General features: G+C 46.3%; 1 protein-coding gene across 4 annotated transcripts in view; it reads right to left on the bottom strand.

The window, feature by feature from the left end:
* Positions 1 to 27,890, bottom strand: part of RPTOR (regulatory associated protein of MTOR complex 1) — a 156,790-nt gene that overhangs the window by 36,078 nt on the left and 92,822 nt on the right. For 2 of the 4 annotated variants that reach the window (XM_040582168.1, XM_040582167.1), the window contains exons 12-22: positions 26,599 to 26,682; positions 25,054 to 25,164; positions 19,745 to 19,819; positions 19,058 to 19,123; positions 18,234 to 18,425; positions 16,834 to 16,974; positions 14,737 to 14,854; positions 13,192 to 13,332; positions 12,588 to 12,746; positions 5,780 to 5,898; positions 5,359 to 5,427 (exon numbers count right to left, since the gene is read on the bottom strand). In XM_040582168.1, coding sequence (XP_040438102.1) covers positions 5,359 to 5,427; positions 5,780 to 5,898; positions 12,588 to 12,746; positions 13,192 to 13,332; positions 14,737 to 14,854; positions 16,834 to 16,974; positions 18,234 to 18,425; positions 19,058 to 19,123; positions 19,745 to 19,819; positions 25,054 to 25,164; positions 26,599 to 26,682 — 1,275 coding nt within the window. The remainder of the gene's footprint in view (positions 1 to 5,358; positions 5,428 to 5,779; positions 5,899 to 12,587; positions 12,747 to 13,191; positions 13,333 to 14,736; positions 14,855 to 16,833; positions 16,975 to 18,233; positions 18,426 to 19,057; positions 19,124 to 19,744; positions 19,820 to 25,053; positions 25,165 to 26,598; positions 26,683 to 27,890) is intronic. The other 2 variants (XM_040582170.1, XM_040582169.1) reach the window with 1 other exon arrangement.

The raw sequence follows: 27,890 nt of genomic DNA on the forward strand, positions 1-27,890 counted from the left end.
GCAGCCAGCCTTTCCCTCCCACCTTGCCAGAGGACTGCCGTCCTTGCCACGACCAGAATCCAAGCACACATCCTGACCCTGATTCCACACTTGAGTCAGGACTTCCCTCGTAGAACCCGGCAGCTGCCTGCAACCACCTCCTGATGCTGCTCCGTCTCCCCTGAGGACTGCCGAGCCTCCCCAAGCTCGTTAGCGGATGCCCCTTGGGGGAAGGCAGGGGTTACGCAGCCGGGCTGCTCTCAGCTCCGCAAGGCGGTACCCTGGCACTCGGCTGTTTCCGAAAGAGCCTGAGACATCGTCGTCCTCACTCCTGGGGAAGGCCTCGGAGCAGGGCAGGGGAAAGGCAGCGAGAGGTGCACAGACAGCTACGTCACCGCCTCGCACCCTCCAGCCTGAGCGTGCTGCTCGCACCATGCAAACAAGCCTCCCCTTCAGAAGGGAGACGTCTTCCATCGCTCACAGACTCCTTTCCTCCTCTCCACATCACCCCGCCTCCTGTGAAACATTTGAAATTTCTCACAGATTCAAATAACTTTCCAGGGAAGCCCCAGATTGGCATAAAAAAACCCCTGGAGGAACAAACACAGCTAATCCCACAGGCACGGGGCCTTCCAGCATCTCCTCGAACAGTAAGGAACTCCCACCTGGCACAGCGGCCAAGCGGGGTGCTGAGGCGGCACGGCAGCGTGCATCCAGCTGAAACCAAGCTCAGCAAGGTCAGGCAGGCTGCTACGGACATGCAGAGTGCTCAGAAAGAAAAACTGCATGCGTTAGCCCAGAGAGCTAACGAGCCTTTTGTAAGGTAATGCCTTCACAAGGCAGAACTGACAACCATCACCAACAGCAGCGCGTCTTTGCACTCTGAGCCCACACGCATCTGCTGCGGAGAGGAAAGGGAGGCACTGCTGCGTGGGTGACACCCTGCCCACTCCTTGCCGGAGCCCAAGGGCCCTTGGAGGTGACCTCCACCTCTCCCTGCCTCCAGCCACCCGGTGAGGTCTCCTCTCCCTCGCTTCCACAGGGTCCAAGACCTCCTGAGCGTCACCGGTTCAGCTCCAAAGCCTCGGAGCGGTGACAACCGTCCCCACACAGCCCACCTCCACCACAGCAAGGGACAGATTGCCTCGGCTGGGACGGCAAGTGCCACGGCCTCTGGTTAGCCTGGCTGTCCCCCGCGCCAGCCGCCTCCTACGAGACGGGCTCATTTGAGGTGTTATTTTCCTCCTTCTGGTGCGGGGGTGGGAGAGGTCCCGAGGCCACGCATCTCTCCATCACTCAGGAAGGCAGAGGGGTCCCCAGTGAGCAGATGTTACCACCCAGGGCTGGGGCAGGCAATTGCACCGTGAGAATGGAAGGAAAGTAGAAACAATTTAGCAACTAGTGACATATTATTATTCATAACTAATTTTAATTAGTCACAGAAGGCTTCGTTTTAAGATTCTCACAGTCAGGTGTCTGTCACCTGAAGCGGGTCAGGTCACCTCATTTCACAGCAGAGGGACAAGGTCAGTGAACGATAATTTGCTCAAGGGTACGCAGATCAGTGCGACAGGCAGCCTGCCTTTTCCTGGGAAAAACAAAAGAGCCATTTCTTTTCTGAAGGCAGCGAGCAGCACGAGGGCCACAGTCCAGTGATACAACAGCGTACTTTGCTGGAGGCAGCAGCTCCCCATTTCCCAGGGGTTTGCTCCTCTGCCAGTCATGTCATCTCTTCTTGGGAGGGGAGATGGCAATTTCACAAATTGACTCCAGGTTGAAAAGAAAAAAAAAAAAAAGGGCACACTATCAGAATTACTTGCTCATGCACAGAAAAGCCTGTACCCGAGGAGCGGTGTCATGGAGGAACAACCTCCTGGCTGTGTCAGAAACAGCGTGGCCAGCACAACTGGGGCAGTGACCATCCCCAGTGCTCGGCGCTGGTGGGGCTGCACCTCCAGTCCTGGGGTCAGTGTCGGGCCCCTCGCTCTCAAGACAGACGTGGAGGGGCTGGAGCGAGTCCAGGGCCGGGCAGTGGGGCTGGGGAAGGGGCTGGAGCACAAGTGCTATGAGGAGTGGCTGGGAGCACTGTGGGGGTTCAGCCTGGAGAAAAGGAGGCTCAGGGGAGACCTGATCGCTCCCTGCAGCTGCCTGACAGGAGGCTGCAGCGAGGGGGTCGGTCTCTGCTCCCAGGTAACAAGCAATGGGATGAGAGGAAACAGCCTCAAGCTGCGCCAGGGCAGGTTACATCGGATATTAGGGAAAATTTCTTCACCGCAAGGGTTGTCAAGCACTGGAAGAGGCTGCCCAGGGAAGCGGTGGAGTCCCCATCCCTGGAGGTATTTGACAGGCGTGTAGCTGTGGCACTGATGGATGGGTTTAGTGGTGGGCTTGGCAGTGCTGGGTTAATGGCTGGACTCGATGATCTTAAAGGTCTTTTCCAACCTATATGATTCTATAATTCAGCCTCAAGCCTTCCATTAAAAACAGCTGGATGAAGGAACCTGGAAGGAAGCAAACTTTCCCTAATTAACTGTGTTTTCAAAGTCTTAAAAGGCCAACACTGATTACTGGGTCCTTTTTGTTTATTTTGGTACATGCAAAATGTGGGGTTTGGATTTTTTTTTAAAAGATCAGGCTGGGAATGAGAGTTGTACCATTCCCATCTGCATCATAAGTATAAATCTCAACACAGCCACAATCTGTGTGAGAACTAGCAATGTCTAATCAGCCCATGAAATAAAACCGCATATTTCACATCCAGGAACGATGCACGTCTGTTCAACCTACTCACCGGCTGCTCAGAAAGACATCACCCTATTTAAAGACCACTGGAGTTCTCCTGTAGATAAAGATCTACATTCATGGCTCCATTAAAAAGACTGAATAGGACCAGTCTCATTGGAAAACAAAAATTCTGCTTTAAATTCATGCGGTGCCTTGCAAATAACTATTTTACAAATTCAGACTCCTAATCTGAACATTTGCAGAGTCACAAACCTCACAGTACTGGCCCCTTGTTTTACTGCAGGGGATTATAAAGCATAGCAATATTGACTTCTGAGCTCTCCAACCACACTCCTCCTAACGTGTTGTCTGATCAGCCATCAGGGCAACCGAGTTATGTGATTAACACCTGCCTGGTACAAAATATGTTTAGAAAAATCACAAATACTTAAAGCACAGAGCTTGGCAACATTCTGAGGCTAAATAGTTCACCAAGAATGAGGATGCATTCACCAAATCCACCCAGAAGCATAAGCCCATGGCTCATTTGCTCAGGTCTTTCAGCCAAGCAGCCCAAAGGCAACAGGCGATGTCGTACAGATCGCAGTGTTTTGCATAGTTGTGTTAGTGTAAGAAAACTTTAGGTGTCCAAGTTCCAGAATGAAGCCTCTTGTTCCCTGAATGTTGTATTAATTGGAACAAAAGGATTAGAACCTAAACCCCCTAGAATATTCAAGTGCTTTACTTCACCTAAAGCAGCATTTTTGTTTAAGCAAGAAAATCAACTCTTGTTTTTATTCAGTGATAAAATTCAAAGGATAAAATAGAAAATGCATTGTTTGCGCATACTCGGGAGGACCAAAGGGCCTGTGGGCAGCATCCAGGCAGCTCCCTTTTACATCCAACAAAGCTCCGTTAGCACCAAGGCAAGATCTCAGGATACAGTTAGCAAAAATTTAATTGTTACTAATTTGCATTACACATCAGACAACTCCTATAATCTGTCTGAGCTCACACCAGCAGAGACACAGAGTTCAGGCTGTAAATCCTGGCAGAACTGCTCACAGCAGGAGCTTTATCCATAATGAAATGAATAAAGGCCAGATCATAACCCCAGACCTGAAGCCTTAACTTCCATTTTGGTGGGCTGTTAATAGGTTTGTTGGTTTTGGGTTTGTTTTCTTTTTGTTTGTTTGGGTTTTTTTTAATATTTACTTTGGTTTGATGGTTTTTTGTTTGTTTGGGTTTTTTTAATAACAAAAGCCTTTTTAGGAGCCACCTAAGCCAGGTGGTACTGGCAAAAGCAAAGCCCACAGTACCACAAAGTGCACAGCAATCAGCCCACTATACAGGCAGCCCGAACTACTGGACAAATTGCATGTTTGAATACTTTCCTTATGGATCTTATGGCTAAGGCAAAGAAGACCAAATACGTTTTGTTCACGGAAGCATCCCCAGATAGAAATCCTTGTAAACGGGAATGCCTCTTTTACTGTTTTGCAAAGCCATTTGAAAAGCCATTGCCTTAGAAAGCCAGGGACAGAGCAGCTGTCTGAGAAGCAGAGCATGAGATGCATGATACCCATCCACTTGAGCTTTTGGAATCCATTCAGTACCAGGACATTTAGGACCAAACTTGTCAGAATTGACACAGAATTTACCAAACCAGTCATAACATTCATTACTGATATCATAACATAATGATCAGAATTCCTGCTGGCTAAGCAGATCCACAGCAGTGCCAGCGAAGGCATCTGCAGGGCACAGCAGCATCTGTATTAATACTGATACATCTCCTTCCACTAGCAAGGGAGTTAGTCCTGAAAATATATTTAAGACACAAAAAGGAGATCTCGTTCCTCATCATATCCCTTTTAATCCCATAGTAGGAGTAACATTTTATTTTCCAAAGAGCCTTCCAAGATAAATAGCTGAATTAGTTTCATGCATCTGAGGTAGAGAAAGGGAAATCTTTCACCTTTTCCTTTTCTTATTCACCTTAGTTTGGCACCTCCAGCCTGACCATAGTTTGCTGCACACCCATAGCAAGGCTGACCTCCTTGTCCCCACTGTCAAAGTAATTCTCTGTCCCACACCCCAGACTTTACCATTCACTGATATGTATACTTAAAACAAATAAAAAAGTTCAAACAAATAACTATTTTCTCAATAGAAAATCAGGTTTAAAAGCAAGAAATCTCTAAGGCATTAAAATGGTAGTGCACAATGCTGGCATCTCTTACTGCAACTTTAGCTCGGAAGCCTAAGTCTGAAGGTTTAGGATCATTCACTGGAAATCGTCAGTAAGAGACGTCATCTTGCATTGCAATGGCTCATGGTCTTGATGCTAGAGCAACTAGAAAGCACGCGGGAAGGACTGCGTTCAGACAGCTTTCTGACACCGCCGCCCGGGCAGGAGGGGGAAGGCAGGTGGTGAGAAGATGTTCTGGGGTGGCCTGGGGCTTCCTTTCAGGTGGAAGGTGAGGGTGCTTCTACAGCTCCTCAAGCTGGCAATTCTGAATCAGCAGTGATGGCAGCCTCCAGGGACATCTTGTCACCTTTGGAGGATGAAATGTGATGAGGATGGTGGTTTAGGCGGATTAGGCCTGGGTTGAAGAGGTGAGTAGTGGCGGGGGTGTCTGCATGCTGACTCACATGTACTAGTTCACCTGGGTTGGAGAGCCGTTGTGGCTTCAGTCTGCAGGCCAGTCCCACTTGCATAATCTAAATCAGTTTGCAAACGGATAATTTAATGAAGTATATTTAAGGTTTCTCCCAGGGACTGATCTAGGTAAGTAGACTTCTAAACAAGACCTACTGTCTAAGGTCTGCACCTAATTCATATCTTAAAACAGTCCCAGGCCCTCCCCCATCTGTTTATTTTACCTGATCAAGAGTTCACATGAGTGTTTATCATCTCAAAACATTAAAAGCTCCTTCTGCGATAGATCCAGACTGAACGTGGCAGAGCCCTCCAATGGACCTATTCAGTTCAGTCTGCCTACACCTTGCCTAAGCATGAAAAAAAAATTAACATACAAAGACCGGACAGACACACACGAACAGAAAGGCGTACCTTATAGGCAATACTGTTGAGAACTTTCATAGCCAAGTCAGAGACGTCAGGATAGGGGTCGGCAGCTAGGTGCAGGAGTACTCTCCAAATCTGGGTATAAACGCTGTTGAAACTCACACCTAAAATATTAAAAAACAAAACAGAAAAGCCCCACAGCACGTGACGATCCATCAACTCAAGCTCTTTGATGTTATGTGAGAAAATTCATTAGAACGCCGAACATCACAATGACATCTAAGAAAACATCAAGAGAAGAGCTCAGAAACACCCCATGCGGGCATTTTGTCTTCATTTTGTCTGTCTTTGTGAACTCTGCAAGGGCTTGTAAAATGAAAGTGGGAGAAAGCAAACCACATTAAAGACTCTCTAAATAAGCTTCAGTCAAGCTGCTTGTTTTCTAGGTTCCTGAAGCAAATAATCTGGGAAGGCCAAATAGATCATGTCCTTGGATTTCCTAAGCTAAAATACTAAATGGTATAAAACCACAGTTACTGGCTTATACTTTTATTAAGGTTATTTGTATCGCTGTTTTAGGCATTAATACTCAGCTTGAACGTTCAGGAGTTTATATAGTCTACAAGGTTTACCAAACATCTAAATGTTAAAAAATAAAGCTTTCGGACCTGTACCTTTGTGAAGCAGTACATCTAACTCATTCTTGCCTACTGACATTTGTATCAATTCCCCAGTTGCCAATTTGTTATTTAATGAGAATATCTGCTGTTTGGTATTTCAGCAGAAGGCACTGACAGATTCAAAGTACAAATCAAATTAATAAGCATTTGCAAGAACTGATACAATTCTGTGACCATTTTATTTTGCTGCTTTTAGGCAAATCTTTTAACTTGTTTTTCTTTCTTCTAACCCTCACAACGTCTAATAGTTGTAACACCGTTGTTTGGGAGTTGAGACATTTGGACAATATTAAAGTCATTGCACTAACAAAAAAAGGAACTAAAATAGGGATTTCAGATGAGTCACAATCAATGCTAAATGACAGATCAAGCTGTTACTGCATTTCCTTTCGTGCTTCTGGAGGCATCTAAATATAAAGTGTTAAGTTAGGAAGAAAGGGTTCCTTGGTCAACAAGCAGCTTCTCACCTTCCATAGCTGTTAAACCTGATACTCAAACCAACAGAAAACAGACTTGGACAGTCCAGCTCTGAACTTTGGCTGAAGAAGGCAAGTAGCACACGACAATAAGCTTCAGGAGTACGCACGCTGCACTTCATACGCTTGTCTGTGCTAGCCCAGGGAATCTTTCTTCTGCCAGAAAAATTCTCCAGCATGTGACAAAACATTCTGCAAAACGCGAAGGCAATAATCTAACTCCATCCTCTCATCTGACCTGCAAAGAAAAGGGTCTCTTACTCAGCCGATGTCCAAAGATTTTCCAAGTAGTGCCTGCTTGCAGAGTTTCTCGCAGAAATGTCACCAATATTTATGACAGTGCCACATGGACAGCGCTGCCCATGTGCTGGGGGCGACCTACGCAACAGACTCCTGCAGCTAATCCTAACCCTTCCAGGACAGGGAAGGATACAGAGCCTGACAAATATACAGCAGTGTTAAATCCACCCAGGAAAACCGACGCCGGCAATGTGAGAAAGCCGTACTGCCGGATGGGGCAGAGCCCACGGGCACTGGTTTTGGCCGCATTCGGTTTGTGTCAGCCGAGGACAGAGCCCAGGGCCCACAGAATGCGGGAACACATGAGCAAGACACGCACGAGTTGAGCGGAACCGAACGGTGCAGATCCAAGTTCAGGTTTTGGCTTTGGTCGTAACAGGCAAAACCCACTGCCTTTTTCAGAAGCTTAAATAATGGTTAAATAACGAAAATCTCCATACACAATAAAGTCAGTCCAAGCTTGGAAGGAAGTTAGGCCACCCAGCAAAAGACGGTGACACAGCGCTTGTCTGCCTTCTCCAGGCTTCTGACTAGGCTTTGCTTTCTGCAATTGCCACGTTCATCCTGGAAGCTCCTATTACCCGGCAAAGAAAAAGGGGAGGGGGAAGGATAAAGAACAAGAGAGGGGGAGAGACAAAGTGCTACAAGCTGCGGGAGGGAAAAAGCGCCCCAGCTCCCGAAGCAGCCAGCCAGGTAATGCTGCCTGAGGTCTGCTTGGAGCTCTAGCTCCTACATTTGGTCCTGCGCAGAAGTTCTGTCAGGACTGATGGTAAATCCGGATGGCTTGATTTCTTTTAAAGCCCTTGAAAGACAGTAAAAGGAAAGGGAGAGAAAAGGAGAGCGAGAGGGCACCCATCAGATTTTCCAGTGTTTCTCTGATAACCACCTCATTCATGACACAGTCATAAAGAAAAAAACCCAATGACATTTTTTATACATCTAAGCATCATGAAAAAACAAATTTAAAACAGAACTGTGCCAGTGCAATTCCTCATTCACTCAGCAGCCTTTGAAAAGAACAGAGGGAATTTCTACAAAGGCATCTCAGGCTCAGAGCTGGTGCTCAAAGGACCAGTCCCTTCTTCTGCCACCCACCCCCCTGCCCATGTTAGTGTTGTTCATTGCACTGATTCAATCGAGTGACACTTCTGACACAGCTCCTTGTAAAAACCTGAGCGCCGAGTCAGTGGGATAATGGAAGGCAGCAGAGGTGGCAGGCTGAACAGCAGCTTGATTTCATGTAATGGACTAAAATGCAAAAAATATCCCGAAGATGCAAACAAAGAGCTGAGCAAGGGGGATGGGGTGTTAATCCAAGCAGACAGCTCTGTAATTAGTCAGACTGATTCAAAGCCAGTTAAATGGACCTTGCAGTACAGATTTACATTTACAAAATGATTCCTCTCTACTAAGACTGTCAAAAATAAATTGCCTGCCTTTACTGACGACTTTGATTTTCTTTGCACTTGTATGACTCTTAGCTCAATTCAGCAGCAAGCACCATGCAACGGCCCCGAGGAAGGGACCCAGCTGAGGTCCTGCAGCCAGGTCACTGAGCCCACGAAGGGCAGAACCACGCGGGATGCAAAAATAAATGCTAATGTTTTTATTTCTTCCTTTTGATTTGCCACGCTTCAACAGGGTTTCTTTCCCATCCCCTGTAAAAATCGCTGCAGTGGTTTAAGCCTTGATCTCCAGAAGAAGGTGCAGTCCACTCCCCACCCCACACAGCAGCAAAACCTGACCAATAGCTGCCCCGGCACTGCTGCGCCTGGACCAGAGACAGCCCCTGCGCCTGCACATCCCGCCTGCCTGCGGGAAAGGCACGCGATGAAACACACAGCTGAAATACTTCAAACTGAACAGCACCCGAGGGCTGGGGTATCTGCCTCCCATCAACGCTACCCCCCCAGCTTGTAAGCGTGCACCCCACAAGTCCCTCCTCTCCCTGTGAGTGACACAGAAGGTCCGGTGAGAGCTACTCGGATGAAGAGAACACCTGAAATGCTGATCGCTCCCCAAACTCTGCTTTGACAAACGTGGACGGCAGCCTGCCCCTACAGAAACGGCAAATCAGTGTTTCTTGCACAGACCTGACCGTCTGCAAGCCGGCCTCTTTGCACAGGGCCACGCCAAGGGGTTCCTGCCCAGCCCAGCCCCTGGGAGCGATTCAAACAAAGCACGAGCTTTCGAATGTTTCAGCAGAAACCAGAAGCAGCTCATTGGGAAAAAAGAATGTTCCCTCAGAGCAGGTACTTCCCCTGGACCAGGGCTGTCATAGCCAACATGAAAGCAGCCCACCATGCCCAGCCTCTACATCAAGCTTCCCTTCCCAAAACCCACTCGGATCCCTGCATTTTGCTGCTATGCAAGTTACTATTTATAAATTCTGCTGACTGACCGGTTACTCCTCATTATGTCTGAGCATTCAAATATATTGCCTAGTGGCAGAGAAGAAGGCTCTACCTGCCACAACACCCGCTCTCTTATTTGCTGCAGCTCACTGTCCATGTCCACCTGCATCTCTTGCTCTCCTCAGCCTCGCTGCAGTAATCTCCTGCTGTGTTACTTCAAGGCAGCTCTTCAGGATGGATCCTGTGACATGGCTAATAGTTTTCTGCCTCCAGCCTCTCCTGCTGGAAAAGGGAACTGTTCCCCAGCATTTCATCGTTCCAGGATTTACTTTCCTCCTCCTTTGATCATTCTGTAACATAATCTTTCCAGTAATGCTCTCTGTAGGACAAAGACTTTAATCATGCAGTTTGGAGATGAATAATCAGCCCCAAGGTATGCAAAACACCCATCTTGATTCCTTCCCTTTTCCTATCTTGAAACTAAACTAAAATTTCCAGGACACCAAGATTAATGACTAGTTGTATGGAAAAAGCAGGAAGGCTTAGCTTCCCATCCAAACTGATGTCTGTGTTGACACCAAAACCTGCATCTTGCCAGCTTGAAAACATGGGCCAGAAATAAATGTCTCTTCTGGTAACAGGACTGCCTGGCCAAGGACCAGCCTGCCCGGAAAGAGCATACCTAGAGTCAAAGTACACATTGCATTTGGTGAGGGCACTACATGGGGGCACGTGGCCGATAGCTGGCTAAGAAGCTGTTTGTAAAATGGCACAAGAAGGAATGGAGAGGTTTTCCTCAAGTTTATGGGAAGGAGTACATTGTACGATGCTGCAGTGTCAGTAAAGTAGATAGAATAATCCCTCTAGCACCAAGTTCCTAAAATTGCAAGAGAGGAAGAAAGCCCTGAACATCAGTGAATCAACCTAGGGAATGCACAGTATAGAACACAGGATTAAACTGTGGTTGAAAATTTCTACTTTTATTATTACAGACTAGATTTCTGCCTTGGTTTGAGTCTACCCGTGTGCCCAAAGCATCCTTTTTACTGCTCTGCCTGTCTCAAACCCTTGGCAGAGTCACTACTGCACAGCCAAATCACCATTACTTCTCCCAGAAGACAGAGCAAAACATTTCTTCAGTCAAGACAAGTCTACCACCCAGGTGGACTCCTCCCCAAGTTACCCCACTCTTGCTAGCTGCATAGCAGTATTTTATTGCACACTAAAGCTTCAAAGAAAGGGGTTAACCTGAGCCCAGGCTGGCTGTGCGGCAGCTGCAGCACGACTGAGGGTGGCTGGAGCTGATGGCATTTTGAAAACTCTTCCCTTGGGGAGCAGGAGAGAGCAGGCTGGAAGATGGTGATCCTTCAGCAGAAATGAAAAAAGCCTGGCTTTCAGCAGGCAAATGCTGAAGGTAATGGGATTCTGTGTGAGTTATGAATTTTAAACACTTCTATAAGCTCTGTCATTTCCAGCTGGATATGAGCTCTTCTGATTGAATAGGAATGAGGGAGGCTTTGGAGAACTGCTCTTTTTGTTTTCCTAGGACTCCCTCACTCATCTCTAGATTTTTTTCCAACTGTGCTGAAAAGCTCTTGTGAGACACGCACAAGCCATCGAGCAGACACCAGTGTGCACCAGTGGAAATGAGAAAACTCAAGTTCTAGCTTAAGACAGAGAGAAATTTCCTAACAATCCTGTCATGCTTTAGAAGACTCAATTTCATTACCTACAAAAACAAATTAATTGATCAAGTTTCTAATGAACACCCGATTTTAAACTGCCACAGGGGAATTACAACCCTAGAATCTTTCAACTCATGAGAGCCAAATCACCATTACCTCTTCCCGAAAACTGAGTAGAGCAAAATGCTTCTTCAGTCAAGGCAAGTCTATCACTCAGGTGGACTCCTCTCCGAGTTACACCGCTCTCTTTTCACTCATTTTTGAAAGCTAGAAAAATATGGGCACATTTACTGATTACAAAGAAAATGAGACACCAGCATTTCTCTGCTGCGTGCTGCCTTCCCCGCTCCCTGGAAGGCGGCCATTGCAGAGCCAGGTCCTTCTCGTGTTGTGTCACCATCCCAACACGGTTTGGACTGTTCGAAAAACTGCAGCTAGTTTAAAGCAATGCTGTTGTAGTAGTCAGATACAACTGGGAAGATTACTTGAAAAACAACTAAGTTGAACTAGCTTAATATAAACATTCCGGTTTTGTTCTATAAAAGAAATGCAAATAATCCATCACACATGAATCAGCCACGCGCTGCATAAATACAAGTAAAATTCCCCTTCTACTGTGCTATAGCATTTTGCTCTGCAAAGCTCTGTACGCTTCCCAGAGAGTGCAACACCAGGAGAGAAAGGGACCGCTGAGTGGTGGTAAAAAGTTCAGTGCTGTTAGTGTTCTTAGAGCCGCTTATCTGTGAGGAAATAATGGAGAGGGGACCGGAGGCGGCAGGATCCGCCATGGAACTTTTTGCACAAAAGCAGATTTCTGTGAAGCAGTCTTTTTGCTTTTAAGACACAGCCTGGGATTTCTTCATTTTAAAGTCTTATTTTAATAATGTACATATAAACCTGCGCAGGAAATTAGCCAGCGAAGGCTTCCTTGGATGAGTAACACACTAAAGTGGCTGCGCTGTATAGAAATGCAACCCACATAAAAACAGTGATGGGAAGCAGTTAGTGCTGGTCTGCCCAGCTGCTGTGTCCATGGGACAGGGGGTCCTCGCTTTCATTCTCTAGCCAATGAAACCACAGTGGAAGTGAAATTCCTGTATATGTGGCATTTTTGTGCTTAAATTCCTAACAGGACTGTCACCCATCGCAGTGAAGCTTACAGCTGGAGCCAGCAGCTCTCACTTCCAGTCCCTCCATCAGAGCAGGACTGACCACTCTGCAGGTAGCCTAACCAAGAGCAGCACTTCTACTGTTAGGAGAAATTTTGTTGGAGTTAAGACCTAGCAGGAGCCAAGATACAAACTTTCCACAAAAGCATGTGAAGCAAGGAAAGGAAGGGTAGGGGAGTCTTTACTCACCTATTAGTGAATTCAGAGAAGAGTAAGAGCTGACTCGTCTCATCTTGTCAATAGTCTCAAATGACAGGATATACTCTTCATTCTCAGGGCTGCCCAAGGTGCTGCTGGCGCTGCTGCTGGTGCTGAGATTCCCAGGAGAAAATGCAACAGAGCTTCCAGCTGCCAAGAGAAAAGAGGGCAGAGGCTGAAACAAGAACTGGTGAGAGAACAATTTTTACCCAGGCATAACAGCCCTATTCTAAGTCCTGCAACACAAAGATTAGGCAAATCCACAACATCCCCTTTTAAATACTGAATGTTTAAATACAGAGTAAACATCAAGGAGTCAGAAAAGATTCAGTTAAAAAAATCCACGTACGTCAGGAAGTTGGAAGGCACCTTTTTGGTCCCCAAACACTCAGAAAAATCAATACAAATGACCAGAAAATTGAAATTAATTACAAAGGGCCTTCTCATCTAAGCCCTTGGAGCTGGCCACTGGATAATCTGGGCTAAAGTGCTAGTTTCAGCTCATGTTGCCTTGCACGTGGTATTTCCCGGCTTGCATGAGGGGGAGGGGGGAAGAAGAGGCAAAGAAAGATGAAAGAATTTTGAGATCTCTTACATTCTTCATTCAGGCTGAGGTTCTGCAGGGACTTGTTCAAGTTCCTAGCTGTGGTAACTGCTCGGATGTTCCCGTAAGAGCTGACAGACCGCAGCCTCGGTGTACATGGACCATCTCGCACTGGTGTCAAACTCCCACCCTCTGCAGGTGCAAAATTAAGCAATTCTAGATGTAACCAAAGCAGTTAAAGCCTTTTGGTTATTTCCCAGCAAATATGCAACTAAACCACTACCAACACGAAGAGAATTTAGTCATTGCCCGTTAGGCTCAAACAGAATGAGGTATGACAAAGGACCCTCCATACATCATCGGCAAGGACCATGTGTCTCTGCTGTTTAGGCTGTGATTTTGTTACATCCAATAAAACTGGGTGAGCTGAGCCTTGCCAGTGCCTGCAGACTACCCAGGGAGGCATGATGAATCTTCTCTCCAAGGTCGATGCTGGGCCATGTCCGGACACTGTGCTAGGGCACGCTGCTACAGCAGACACCATTTAGTAGGCAGCATTTGCAGGCTTCTGTCTACTTCTGCTCATTAAAAATCAAATACATTTTTCTCATTATAAAGAGTCATGACAATTCTGGTTTCCTGATCAAATTTCAGGTCTAGTTTCAATTCATATTTCACCCATAACCTGGACACAATTTTTAAAAGTTTCTTATTTTCATTCCTTAGTACACACGCTGTACCATAGCTATTTGATTTCACTACAGAGGTGGCTGCCTTATGGTGGTGGGACCAATGCTTCCACTGCACTCTGCTGAAAAATACTTCAGAAATCTTTTGGTAAGGAAAACCACTATTCCAAACTGCATATTTCCTGCAGCAAAAAGGACAAATGGGGAGAAGCGTGTTTTCCAATATGGTTTAGTTATTCAGACAATAGGGAGATTAAACTGCTCGTTGCAGAGACAGCACATGGCCTTGGCTCCAAGCTTCTATTGCAACAGTTCAGTTATCCTTCAAGATTTCCAGTGTACTTTGACTCTAAAGAAAACGCAAGGTTAGCAACAATTTCACTAGGATTTTTCATTCCTCACATAAAGCAACAGATGCAACAAAAGGGACGAGACCGCAGGCACAAAGCATGAAGTGCACCACTGCGTCTTGCCAAGTCCAGAGCACGGGCAGTTCACTGCTCTGTGGTGAGGCTTCCACTACGTCAACACGACACAGAAGGCTCAGGTATAATTTAAGGGGGGAAAGTCTTGCAAGCCTGTGTACTGCCTTGACAGATGCACTTCCATCTTGACCTGAAGGGGATCCCTTTGGATCTCCCAGGGTGTTCAGTCTCTACACCTTGCTGGTGAGCTATAGCTGCTTTAGATGGAGACTCAGCGGAGGATGCACTTTCTCATGAGAAAATATTACAGCACTAAACAGACATCAGGGGCACCCACCGTGCCACTCAACTTTGTAGCCACAGTGCCGTTTGATATATCACCACCAGCAAGAGTTTCATCGTGTTAGGCAAACTCCTTAAATAAAAGCTCCCAAGAGCTTTCAGGCTATACATTTCCTGTCCACACAAACACAAACACTCACCTGTGGCCGCTGGAGAAGGGAGAGGGTAATTCTTCTCTTCTTCCATGAACTGCAAGGCAACGGTGCAGAAATTGCTCTCGTACTGGACCACCAGGTGACTTAAAGCCACCACCAGCTCCTACGGAAAGAGCAGAAGAAACAGGGGTTTCATGGTTACCTAGGTCAGAAACAACGGACCAAAGGGAAACACAGAACACGACGTCATTACTGTTGGTATTGCTGGGTGGCCATCCAGACTAGCGACTCGCCCTTCACTCCACAGGGCTGAACTGAAGAAAGCCAGAGCACGCTGCTTCAAGTCTGATTCCTCGCAAGTCTTTTAGACCTGAACAGGCTCCCACTACCCTGATGCTGCCCAGCGCTGCCAAACTGGCGCAGTATGGCAGAAAGTACCGAACCGGTGACCGGCACCCAGCTCCCTCCACTCCTGCGCACGCGCAGCCTGGCCCACGAGCAGGTCTCAGAGCAGCGACGAGCTGTGCCGAGGGTCTGTGCCCTCAGCCCCCGTGGCACAGCCTGGCCCTCTGCCTCAGTGCACACACATGCATGGAGCGGAGCTCTCGCCCTGCAGCCTGTCCTACACCTGCTCTGAGCTGAAGGAAACAGAATCTGGTGAGAGGCGCCCAGGGACATGGCTCAGCTCCTCCCCGCACAGCTCCGGTGCCCGGACCCTACGCTGAACCGCGCCGTCTCGTACTAACCCGCAGCGTCAGCAGCCAACATGAGCACGGTGCCGCCCACCCAGCAGAGACCACCCGCCCGTTCATTCTCACAGCTGCAGCTGAGAACCTGAACAACCGAGGTGGGGCAGGGAGGGCAGAGAAGATGAAGTTCAGACCCTCAGTTAGGTACCACTTGCTAGGCACTTGGAAACGGCAAAAAGGAGAGGTGGAGAGCTGGCTTTGGTTGCTGTTGTCTGTTCAGGGAACTAATCTTCGAGAGAGATTCATGAATCTCTAAGAGCATACAGTGTGACATGCAGCTCTCTCTTGAATTAAACTGATTAAATGCTGGAACAAGACAACAGAAATTAATCCTCACAACGCTGGCGACAACCGTCAGGGTGTTGATGTTCCAGTTAAGTAAACACCAGCATTAGAACACCTAAGTGCGCCCATCAAGAACAATCCAGAACATCAAAAACTATTTATTGTACTATTGATGTACAATGGTGCATCAGAAACTGTAAATCTCCAAAACCTGGAGAATTACTTTGAAACAGTCTGTCATTTGTCACTGTGGTTTCTAAAAGCAGCAAGATCTTTTCACTGAACAGAGCTCATGTTCTCTCCACAGCACTCTTACTCCCTCTCCTCTTCCTCCCCACTAGGACTGCCACATACTCCCACGTTTCTAGCAACACATTACTATTTCATTTAAAACCTGAGATCCTGTAATGTAAAATATTGCAATCAAAACAGTAATCAACAGAAGAGCGTTAGCAGAAGAGTAGCCCAGCAAGAATTCTCAACGTTTTGTGCACCTGAAAAAGACTTTAATGTAATTCCTCTCCTTCCTTATCCCTGTCTTCACATTCTCTTTAAATTAAAGAACCAGGATACAAAAATTCCCACAACCCCCTGAGATTGTTACTCCTATCTCAATCATTTGCTTAGCGGAATACACGAGCTAAACCAGAGATCCACTGTTAAACAGCAGAAACATTTTGACCTGAACAACAGTCCTGTCAGCACCTGGATACTGAGACATACTACACTCATATAATACTCCTGGCAGTAGGCTCCTTATATTGCCGAGTAAATTAAGTGTTGGAACACATGCATTGAAAAAAAGGGCAAGTGGATAAACCAGCATCCCAGAATACCACTGCATGTGACCAGCCTGAGCATGCAGCGCACGGCTCAGCACCGAGCCTTCAGCTGCAGCAGTAGGCTGCTATTTTCACCGGTGCCGCCGTTTGCATGTATTTCTTCTCAGCAGGAACTGAAGTTAAAAGACTTCACAAGGAAACAGATACTTCCAAATGAGTCAAATTCATTGAAAAGTCTTATTAAATAATGCACGCTCCGATTAGGCATAGCACAGAGCTCACTGGCATGAATCTGCCACACTTCTGTGCTGCCAGCCGTTCCGTACCTTCCTCACCATGGGGCTCCCATCATTGATGAGCTGGGCCAACATCATAGCTACATTGTGATCGATGGTGGTGGAGTGATCAGTCCGTTCAGCAGAGTTGCCCACAAATGTTCCCAGTGCAAAGACTGCAGCACAGCGAACCTGTGAGACACAAACATTCATTATTATTTTCCTCTTGTTGCCAGTGGGATTTTTTTATCCCCACGAATTGCATCTCTGGAAACCTGGACTACCATGTCAGGTAAACGGTAAGGGTTAAAGGGAAGCCCATGGAGAGTAAAAACCAAAACAGATTCAGCAAAGCACTGAGTTTTAAGTATTCACAGATGCAGGAGTATATTTAATTTCCCAGAATACTCAGTGACCTTCCCATGGGTGATTTTTCCAGTTGACGTTGCCTAGAATATTAATTAACAGGAATAAGGTACACAGGGAGTTACTGTTGGGATGTGAATCTCTTTATTAAAGACTGTTGAACTACAGTCTTTGGGTAAGGGCTTACAGAAAGGTAGAAGATGATGGAAAAAAAGAAAAGGAGAAAAGACAGCAGCCCAAATCAGGGTAAACTTTGCCAGATCACACAAAGAGGAGAGGGATCAGATGGCTTAGTAACCTTACAGCTTGCCTTGGCAGAGAATGCAAACAGTGGGGATACGGTGCAATCGGTGACTGCAGGATGCGCTTCACAAAGTAGGAATGCTCACTTGGGCTTCCCAGCGAGAGGTGCGGGCGTGCCGCAAGGGCAGCCCAGGCAAACCCTGCTTATAAAACGGGGAAAGATGGGGCCAGAGAAAGGAGGTGGAGGATGCATGACAGAGAGGCTGAATGTAAAGGGGAATCTCATCTTTAAGCACTGCACGTTAGCAATGGTGTTTATCTCCAGGCTTACTTCTCCCACGTGATGTAATTTCACTGGGGTCTGACAGGCTCTGTCAATCACAGCCAGGTTCTGTACAAGAACCACTTCTGTCTTGGAGAGTTTGTCACAAAGGTAAAACACATTCAATTTAAGATGTATTTTCACACCTACCAGGAAGAGAATGGCTTTCATACTTGGTCAAAAAGAGCAGAGCATTTTTTGCAACACACAGTCAGTTTTGGGACCACATTTTTAACAAGCTTCTGATATGGGAGCAAGCAAAAAAACGTGGTGTCTCCTAACTCCGGTGCCAAGATTCCAGGGCTTCAAGCTGTATGAACTCCCCCTGCATTTCTTTGGTTACTTCTCTTGCAGGGCTTGTATGATTTACATCACCTTGAAGCACAAGCGCTAAGATCTTTCTCTGAACCAGACACAATCGCAAAGCTCTTGACGGCCCTGGCTTTGTGAGTATTTCTATAGCCCTCTGCCAGAACTCTGACAATTCAACTGGCGTTGACTTAAAAAGTTGGATTTTTACCTCTGGGATTGGATCCGAGAGGAGACTGTAGAGCTTTTCATGAGCACTGTCTCTCACACCACACCACCTGGCTGAGTCAAAGTTCTGCCAAATACGTCCTAAACAAATGGCCACCCACTGACGCAGAAGAGGATGTGGATCATTTAACTGCTCCAGGCAAATAGCAATCAGGTTTCCTTGAAGGCAGGCTTCCTGAAACACAAATCAATGCACTTTATTTTGGATGACGGCTTCCCACCTCATCATCAGAAAAGAGAATTATTTCTCAAATAGACAGGAAATCAAGAGAAAATTATTCGGTGGTTACACACTGATTTTGTTACAAAATATTGTTTGGAAGCAGTGCGAAGGGAAGGTCAACTACACACCACTACAGCTAAATAGCCGAGCATTAGAAATGCTTTCTGTAATGCATAAAGCCTATTTCTTCCTCATTGGAAATATTCCTTGCACCTGTCAGAGCCCCAAGGTTTATGGCTCGTTCCATATATCCTTCCCAAGAACTTTATCACAGCCATCAAGTTTCCACTTGACAGGAACTAGGCACTATTTCTGCAGGTAGTACGTCAGTGCGCTGCCTGGGGGGCAGCTGGTGAGCGACTTGTGTCCTGAACCTCCACTTCCAGCTGCCAGGTACATAATGTGTTTGTTACACCTCTGGGTCAATTTTTCTTCTAATCCACACAAAAATAACATAAAGCAATCTTCTGTTTCCCAGTTCAGGGTTGTGCTTTAACACAAGCCAGGACACTTTGATCATAGTGAAGGCACAACGCAGAGCAGAGGTAGGAGAGAATGAAAGGAAAAAGGATGCTGGGGCTCACCTGTCCAGTGTTGTAGTTGTTAACAATTACAGCCAGGATAAAAGCCGTCATTGTCCTGTGTTCAGCCTTAAAACAATATACAACCAAATTGTTATCTAGAAAACAGGTCAGAGAACAACTCTATCGCATGCTTTCTGAAACATGAGATTATTCTAAGTGCAGTCTGTATCATGTTGAAAGAACAAGAGAGGGGAAAGCAAGATAGAATTTTCTCGTCATCCAGTCCTGTCACTACTTACACCTGAGACACCTCATCAGACTGCCAATATGATCCTCCCCACCAACCTCTGTATATTGCCCTGGAGGAGGCACACAAATACCTATTACAGGAAACCACAAAACATTTTTGAAGAGGGAATTATGAAGTTACAGTGCAATTAGACTGCCTCTGCACCCAGCCCCCAGGAGCTTGCAGCTCCCATCGTCACCACTGAGTAATCTGCACTTATATAACTTTAAACAAGTTTCCAAATTTTTGTTTGGTTTGGCTGTGTGTATCACGTAACGGGGCAGAAGCATTTCTGATGCCCCTGGTCAATGACTCTCTGCAGCAGAGCAGCGGGTGCCACAGGAGACGGAGGCGGGAGGCAGTCCTACGTTAGCACCAGCTGCACCAGAACAGCAACAGAGAAGCTAAGACAAGCCAAGCAAATGCTGTAAGACTGAATAAAGATGACTTGTCCTTACTGGCATATAAGGATCTGCCAGAACTGAAAGGAAATACTTGTGACCGTTGTCCTTCACAAGGTCAGCTTGGCAGGACTGAAAAAGAGACAAAGAAAAACACAATGAGTACTGTTACATAAAAAGATTTTTTTCCTCCAATGATGTATGAATATTTCATGTCTTAATCGATTATTTTTCTCAACTCATTTTCATTTGAGAAGCAAAATAAAGCGCCAGCCCTCCATCGGGCCGCTACCAGACATCCACCCCTGCAGGAGAAGTGGGGTCTGAAGCAAGGAGCCCCCTGCCACCCTCCTGCTTAGGAGAAGAGTTAAACTGACATTGCTCTGTCCCACATTAAACCTTCATCAGCGTTTGTGAGCCACCAAAAGCAAAACCAAGGAGGAATCAAATTTTTTTGTTGGTTTTTGGGTGCTGTTTGTTGGGAGGGTTTCACATTTAACAGAGCAAAAACTATTTAAGATTACATCTTCTGAAAGCCCCTAGTACTTGATTTCCAATCCCACATCAAGAATTAGCTCACCATAGATCAGGTCTGCTGGTAATTGCTGTTCCCCATCTTCTAGTTGTACAGTGAGGTATCTGCCTAACTAGGGTCAAATCTGGAACGTTCCTCCTCAGGCAGGGAGCACGTGCCCCGACCGTTCCCTCCAGGGAACCTGAGGGTCACACAGCAGCTACCAAGAGCTGCATGCTCACATGCTCCTGCCTGCCCAGCCTGTGGCATGGGCTGCTGCAGATGCTCCTGGGGGTCCTTCCTCTTCCCCCGGCTGCCCACCCTCTCTTACCCCCAGGACTCCAGATTTCAACTCACGTACACAAACAAGACTAATCGCTGTGTTACTTGGTCAAGGGCTAACGCGTATTAAATCGGTACAACTGTAGCATGTAGTAGCACAGCCTCCTGCTACATACAATCAGAAACCACAGAGCAACTCCACTGTCTTTAAAAGCCTGTAAGGAGAATAATGCAGGTTTTCCTGGGGTAGTAGCAGCAGTGAAACACATGGTGTGCACCATGATTTTGCTAACATACCAACTCCGGCTTCAAGCAGCCATATTAGGGACAAACCAGAAGAATACATACTACGAAAGTGAAAATTTAAGGGAGGAAATACTGACTTAGCAATGTTTCCCCTGTTGACTGTTATTCTGTTCTATGCTTCATGCCAGAGACAGGATCATGTATTTTTTATCAGGTGTAGAAGGTGAAGGAGGGAACTAATTGTTGAAAGGAGAGGGGATGGCAAGAGAGTTGCAAGAGAATATTTTATTGCTGACAGAAGTAAAGATGCTGGTTTTGGCAGACCAAAGAGCAGAGGGATGCCAAGCTGCAGCTACGAGAGGCTTTCCTGACTTCCGTGTAATGCTGCACAAAACCCCAGGCTTCCTTCTTCCCTCTCTCTTCATTCTCAACGTGAATACTTTCTGTTCCTTACAAAACCAATCTCTTCACTGTGTAGGCAGACACCAACAAAGAGAAGCTGCTCATCCTCACACCGCATTTATTGTGCTGCCACTGTTACCCAAATACCTGGGGCTCGAGGGAGGGAGGCAACTTCTATCACACCAGCACACTTGCTCAAACCCTCCCTGCTCAGATCCTGTGAACAATATGGAAATCCAGCATCAGTAACACCTCCTCCTCCCCAAGGAATAAGCAGCTATACTTGTGAATAATAATACAACATGACCAAATCAAGTTGCCGGTTTGTTGTGGAGCTTCAGAACTTATATAAAATGTGAAGTTCCTAGTGCTGGGGAAGGACTAGAGCACAGATCTCCTCTTTCTCTTTAACATAACGTATGGGCTATGTAACTTAGCCCTAAAAATCTCATGAGTTCCTGGAAAACAGCAGCACTGCCACAGCTCAGGGGAGTCCCGGGTGACCATGGTGGTCAGTGAGCTCTCGCCCCCCACGTGAGTGCTTTCACAAAATTATCCTCAGGGAACACTTTACTTGAACATCTGTATTAATGATAAAATGAGAAATGGTAGTCACAATCCTGCTAACAAAGGGCACATCTGGAAAGTAAGCATCCTGTTTATATCACTCCATTCCTTTAAAAAGTTTGAGAAATATTTGCCTTCTACTGCTTTCAGCCAGTTCTCTGGAGTGGCAAGATCCTTTTTTTTTGCTGTCCCACTTTAGTAATATTCACATTTCAATACTGTTTAATGTGCAGGGGTTTTTTTGTCTTGCTTAAATTCCTGAATATAATCCTTGCTATGAGGGGTGTGTGGATTTTTTCTTCCCTTTAAATTCAAGTATTTAAGATAAAGAAGATGCTGTTTACCAAACTTTATCAATGTAGCACGTAGGGAATTCTTGACCTAAACTGTATTTGCAAGCATTGCAGCCATCTCCATGTGGCAGCACACACGACTATTTCTAGACCAACCTATATCTGGCAGATACCTACAGCAGGCAGCCTTGAACCATCACTTGCTATGTAGCTCTGCAGGTGGATTGCCTAGAAATACTCCAGCTGGCTTCAGGCAGAGATGACTAGAGTCCTCAACGAATATCCTATGAAAAATCATCTGATTATACATAGAATTAAAGCAGATTAATCTAAATATGCCAGTGTTTATTAGAGGCACCTATAGATCACATATAAACAATTCTGTCCGAGGTGCAATGTTTCTGTAATACTGTGGTTTTAAGCTGCAATTTTTATGACAAAACACAATTCTTCACAGCACAGCATGCTTACTGAAGGTATCGTCTGAACGGACACATGGCATGCCACACTGCTGCCTCACATTGGAACACCTTCCTTCTGCCTCCCTGCCCAAAGGGAGGCAGGGACCAGAACAGAAGCATCATCTTCACAGGATGTTCTGCTCTCCAGGGCGCTAGCGAGTCTTACATAACTAGTTCTCAGTCGCATCCAAATGCAAAGAGGAATGAGCAATCAGCTGAACTCTAGTGCTAATCAAAGTAATTTCATCAGCTACAGCCTCCTGAAACCAAATAAAATACACGTACAGTGGACAGCACGTGAAGGAGGGAGGCAGCACTGTACAATTATTGCGAGGATGAAGATTGAGAGCACTGTACAATTATTGTGAGGATGAAGATCATCTGGCAGAATGTTTGAAAACAAACATGCTCTCACCTGCTAGGGCCACGGCTTCTGCCTGGGCGACAGAGGCAGCACCCACTCAGACCAGAGCTGAGCCAGGTCGGTGCCCTAGCACAGGCAGAGCCACGCACCCGCCCCACGGGCAGCACGAACGCTACAGAGATTCCACGCAGCCTCACAATTAATTACTGCGTCTACCCTTCACTCAGCATCTGCCTGCCTGCCCACAGAGTATGCCCCTGCAGTCGTCACCCCCCTCAGAGCCTTGTAAAAGGCCACCTCGGAGAAAGCGCCGCCGCCGCGCAGCAAGGCATGCTCTCCACAGCTCAACTCAAACCCCGCACCGCTGCATCAACTAAACCCTAAAAGACCATCTCTCGTCCTGGAGTATGCAGACAGCAGTCTTGTGAGCTGTTTAGACACATTTACCTGGAAATGCAGAGGGTCGGGGAAGTGGAGCAGGCTGTAGCGTTAAGAGAACTTGGAACCCACACCACATTCACGCTGCAGTAATAGTTTTTGTTCAACTTTGTTTGAAACTCCATTTGTTTCAAACATACATGGCCAAACCTTGCGCCAGCAGAGGGGGGAAAGGGCATATCTGTACTGGTATTTAGGATGTTACAAGAAAGTATTACTTTAGCTTCTGATATGATGACACGTTTGTTCCCTTTATGGTGTGACAACTCAAGCCACTGCCTGTCCCCTCCCTCGGCATTGTTCACTGTGCTTTCCTGCTGAGGCTGCCCTCTCCTCCCTCCTCATGTGCACCACCTGGTTTTGGAGCCAGTGAGTGAAACAACAGAAAGAAGTCAAACCACAAAATTTAAGACACTTTTTTCTGCTGTTTTGTTGTAAAGCACAGCCTAACAAATGAGTGAGACAACAGAGCATGGGAGGGAGCAATACGACGGTGGCAGGAGCAGGTATGGTGCAAGGAGCCCACCCAGACTGGTGGACAGAGTGAAGGATGGCATGACACTCCCTGTAAATTATACATGAGCCTTCTCTGAAATGTACCCGGGGCTGAAGCATCAGCCATAGAGAGGCATGCATCAAAAATAAGCTTTTCAAGAGTAGCTTTAAGACGAATAGTTTTCATTTTCTTTGCTTTCCAAAATCCTCTTAGGATGTTAATGAAAATATATTTATAAAACTAAACCTGACAATACTAGATCAACAGTGGGGGAAAATTCCAACAAATTCAGTATTATTTTCCATACTGAAATGGAAGAGATAAAGCAAAAATAAACACCCAAATATACAAGATCCAACTTCTACAAGCAGTTCAGACAATTTCGTATTGGCGTATAATCGTGCCTGCGATTAACTGTGCATACCACTCCTAATAATTTTATATTGCTCAACTAATTGCACCCACAAAACCACAGAGTCGTATATATGACTACACAAATTTATCTGCAATTACTTACCTGCTTAATTATTTATTTTAACCCTCACAAACTACAGCTTTGGCTAAGGGCATCTTTAAAAACCAGGGCCCAGTTTCAAAACCTTATCTCAGAAGGTGCCAAACTACTGTAGAGAATCACGGACCCACGACGGGAATAACCTGTCTTTTGTGGGGTTTAATACTTCTGTGCCAACCATCTGCAGCGCATCAGTGCATGTGTTAGGCTCGGAGCAGGATGTATAAGTTAAAGCCACCAAAACCTACTTTAAATTTATTTCTAGAAAAATTCTGTGTCTGAAGATTACCCACAGCCTGTTTTGACAACTGACGGGAACGGTCTTGGACAAACCCAGTTTGATCACAATCTAAAGCGAACAAGTTGAGGGCGAGTACGAGTGTGTGCAAGCATGCTCTCACCTGGAAGCATCAGACAGAAAACAGGAGTGCACGTTAAGACCCTTCAGCAAGCAAAGCAGTACCTTCCCCAGTAAAGGTACCAGTGAGGTCGGAGGGCTTTTACCTAGACCACCAAACACCCTGGAACCGCGACGTTAACGTGACGTGCAGCATTGACAGCCAGCCAACCACCCAGGGCCGGCACCCTGACGGGGCATCCCCACCACAGAGTTTCAGAAGCTAGCTTTCATGCAAGTGACATAAATTAATGAGATAACACGCCGGTCTCCAGTTAACGCAGCACGTTTTTGAAATACTCCAGGATAAAGCATGAAGGGGGGAAGGAGCGGGGGCGGGGAAGGCGTGTTGCTGAAACCCAAAAGACACAGCCAAGTTCAGAAGTACTCACACTGTCCACTGCCAGAATTTTGGCCCAGATGAAGACAAGGAGTGGTCTCAGCTCACGAGCTGAACTCTGAAGTAGCTTCAGCACATACGGGAAAATGCCGACAGACAGGGCCTGGGGAGCCAGAGGGAACAGCAAAGGCTCAAGAGCAGCTCAGCTGCGCGCAGGGGCAGAACCGAGCGCTCCGAGAAGATGCAGCGTATTTAATGACACAGATGAGAAATCTGGTACAAAACAATTTCATACGTTTCTAGTAAAAAGGGGATCCCTGTGTACTAGTCTATTGTTCATTTTAATCTTGGATGTCACCAGGTATTTTCAGACTCATTTGGTCCGTGGAGACTCAGAGTTAATCTAGCACCAGCTTTTACTCCTTTACAGCCTGTGCTATTTTATGCTTCATGATATGTTGTGCTCTTCTCAGATGGGGCCATTTGCTCTCACAAATAAACATACTGCAAAAGCTCAATAATTACAGCCCTCCCACTGGAAATTAAATAGGCCTTTTGCCTTACACAGACTTGCTACCAAGCCGTTTCCATGGGATTAGAGACTACGCTAACAGGAGGACGTGCAACACGTGAAATCTTTGAGAATCCCACTGTGATTGCCGATACCCTTCCAAAGCACAACGTAAAGGAAACGTATGGCGGGGGACTGCACTTGCAGCGCTGGGTCCCAGAGGGTTACCACCCACACAGCCGGGCAGCAGCCGAGCATCACCCAGGGATATGGCCAGCTACCTTTATAAAACACCTAACAGCCAGAGCAAAGGCTGCTGCGGCTGACCCGCAGCTATGTTTTCATCCTCAAAGTTTATAATCCAGGGGGGGTCTTAAAATTACCTTTAATGCATACTTTCTTCCTACCACTGAGGGCTAAGCTGTCCGGGAAGGCCTGCAGAAGGGAGTCTTGGCTGAGATGAAGGAGGAAGGTAAAGAAACCCACTAAAAAGCCCCATCACTGAGCTATTCCACAACCAGCTGGTGGTTCCTCTTCATCACTTTTATCAACAAATAGCTGCATTTACAAGAGTGTTTTAAACTGCTCCTCTGTTTAATTCTTTTTTATTATCTGCACTGTGCTAGCCACACTCCAAAACACAGAAGGCAGCTGCCACCTTCTCAGAAGAGCTTATAAAATCCAGAGACCAAACAGATAAAGAGAATGATGCAGCCAGTAGGCTGAGAGAACAGATGATAAACGTACATGCTATTTTTCTGTATTTATTTTACTTGACAAAACTTCTTATTTGTCCCAGATATTTCCTCCTGTTTTGTCCCTTACAATATTTTACACTAAACTATTCCCAAGGAACTCTCTGTTGTAATGCAAACGAACAGCTATTCGGCCATTTTGATTAATACAAACCGCTTTTCTTTTAGGGATGCTTGCTCCATTTCACACACATGAACACACAAAACACTGGTCGTTTGTCAAATCTGTGGAGTATCTTCCACACCTTCCTTCCATAAATCATCATTTGTATTTATTGCCTGTACTGAGATAAATTCAACTTTCACAAGACAATACGCAACATCCACGCACCAAGCTAACCGCCCAGGGACCCAGGTCCAAAAATCTTCCCAGCAAATCAAGCGCTCGCAGCCGATGTACCTGGCTCAGCAGCACCTGCAGGGGAGAGGTAACGGTTATTGCTAAAAAGAACAAAGATCTTTGTGATTGCAGAGCAAAGGTTAAACGCACCTCAGGATCGTTGCATCGCTTTAAACAAACTATTGGTCTAAACAAAAAAGCTGGAAGACAAACCCTGGCTGCTGTAAACACTCCCCCCACCGAACAGCGTCAGCAATGAGTTAGTGCCCCTCCTGGTAACGCTCTTCAGGAAGTTTCTGCAGACACATAGAAGCACAGAATGGTCTGGGTTGGAAGGGACCTTAAAGATCACATAGTCCAACCCCCTGCCATGGGCAGGGACCCCTCCCGCCAGCCCAGGCTGCTCCAAGCCCCGTCCAACATGGCCTTGAACCTGCCAGGGATGGGGCACCCACAGCTGCTCTGGGCACGCACTTACAACTGGTTTTGAAGGAAAGCAGTTACACTCGGTCTCCACATCACTGCTCCGCTGCATCCTGTTCTGCTGAAAACCCCAGTGGTTCCTATGCAGTATAGCTCTGCTAGATGGAAGCAGCCCCTATGGATTTCAAATACTCTCATTGCCCCACCTGCCCTTTCTCCAGGAAAGCAGGAACACGGCTGTGGCTGCAGGAAGGATTCAGAGGTGAGCAAAACGCCCAGGCTCCCATTACTCAAAACTGCTCAGAAGCAGAAAAAGAGGCTTTGCTTTCCTTGGCAAATCGATATAAGAGACTTAAGAGGGAAGCAAAAGGTCACATTAGTCGTTAATAAAAATCTCATTAAAACAGAATCTGACAACGATAATGAGGTGGTAGTTTACTGGCTTATACCTACCCTGGTGTGAAATATTAACAGGCAGACTTTCAGTTCTTAATCTCCTTAACAGATGTAAGATATTGGAATGCAATGTTTAATCCTCAGTTTAAATTGAGTAACATCCCTCAAGCATAGGTCTCAGGGAAAGAGACTCGTTGATTTAGCTCCCTATTCCATCCTTTTCTCAGTGTTTTTCCGCACTGCATATTCAAATTAAATTATTTTTCATGTTTAATACTGAAGAATAACTGAATTACTTGGCTCATGTCTCATATTACAGATGACTTATATTAGATACTGAGGTTGTGCAGAAAAAGTCCAGAAGACAACAACAGGAGGATGCATTAGCTGCTCCAATCATTTCACCTCTGAGTATCAGGGCTCAGATCTCAGGACAGGTCATCCTGCCCTAGTTGGCACCAGCC

This window comes from Falco naumanni, chromosome 1, assembly GCF_017639655.2.
Source record: "Falco naumanni isolate bFalNau1 chromosome 1, bFalNau1.pat, whole genome shotgun sequence".
NCBI lineage: Eukaryota > Metazoa > Chordata > Aves > Falconiformes > Falconidae > Falco > Falco naumanni.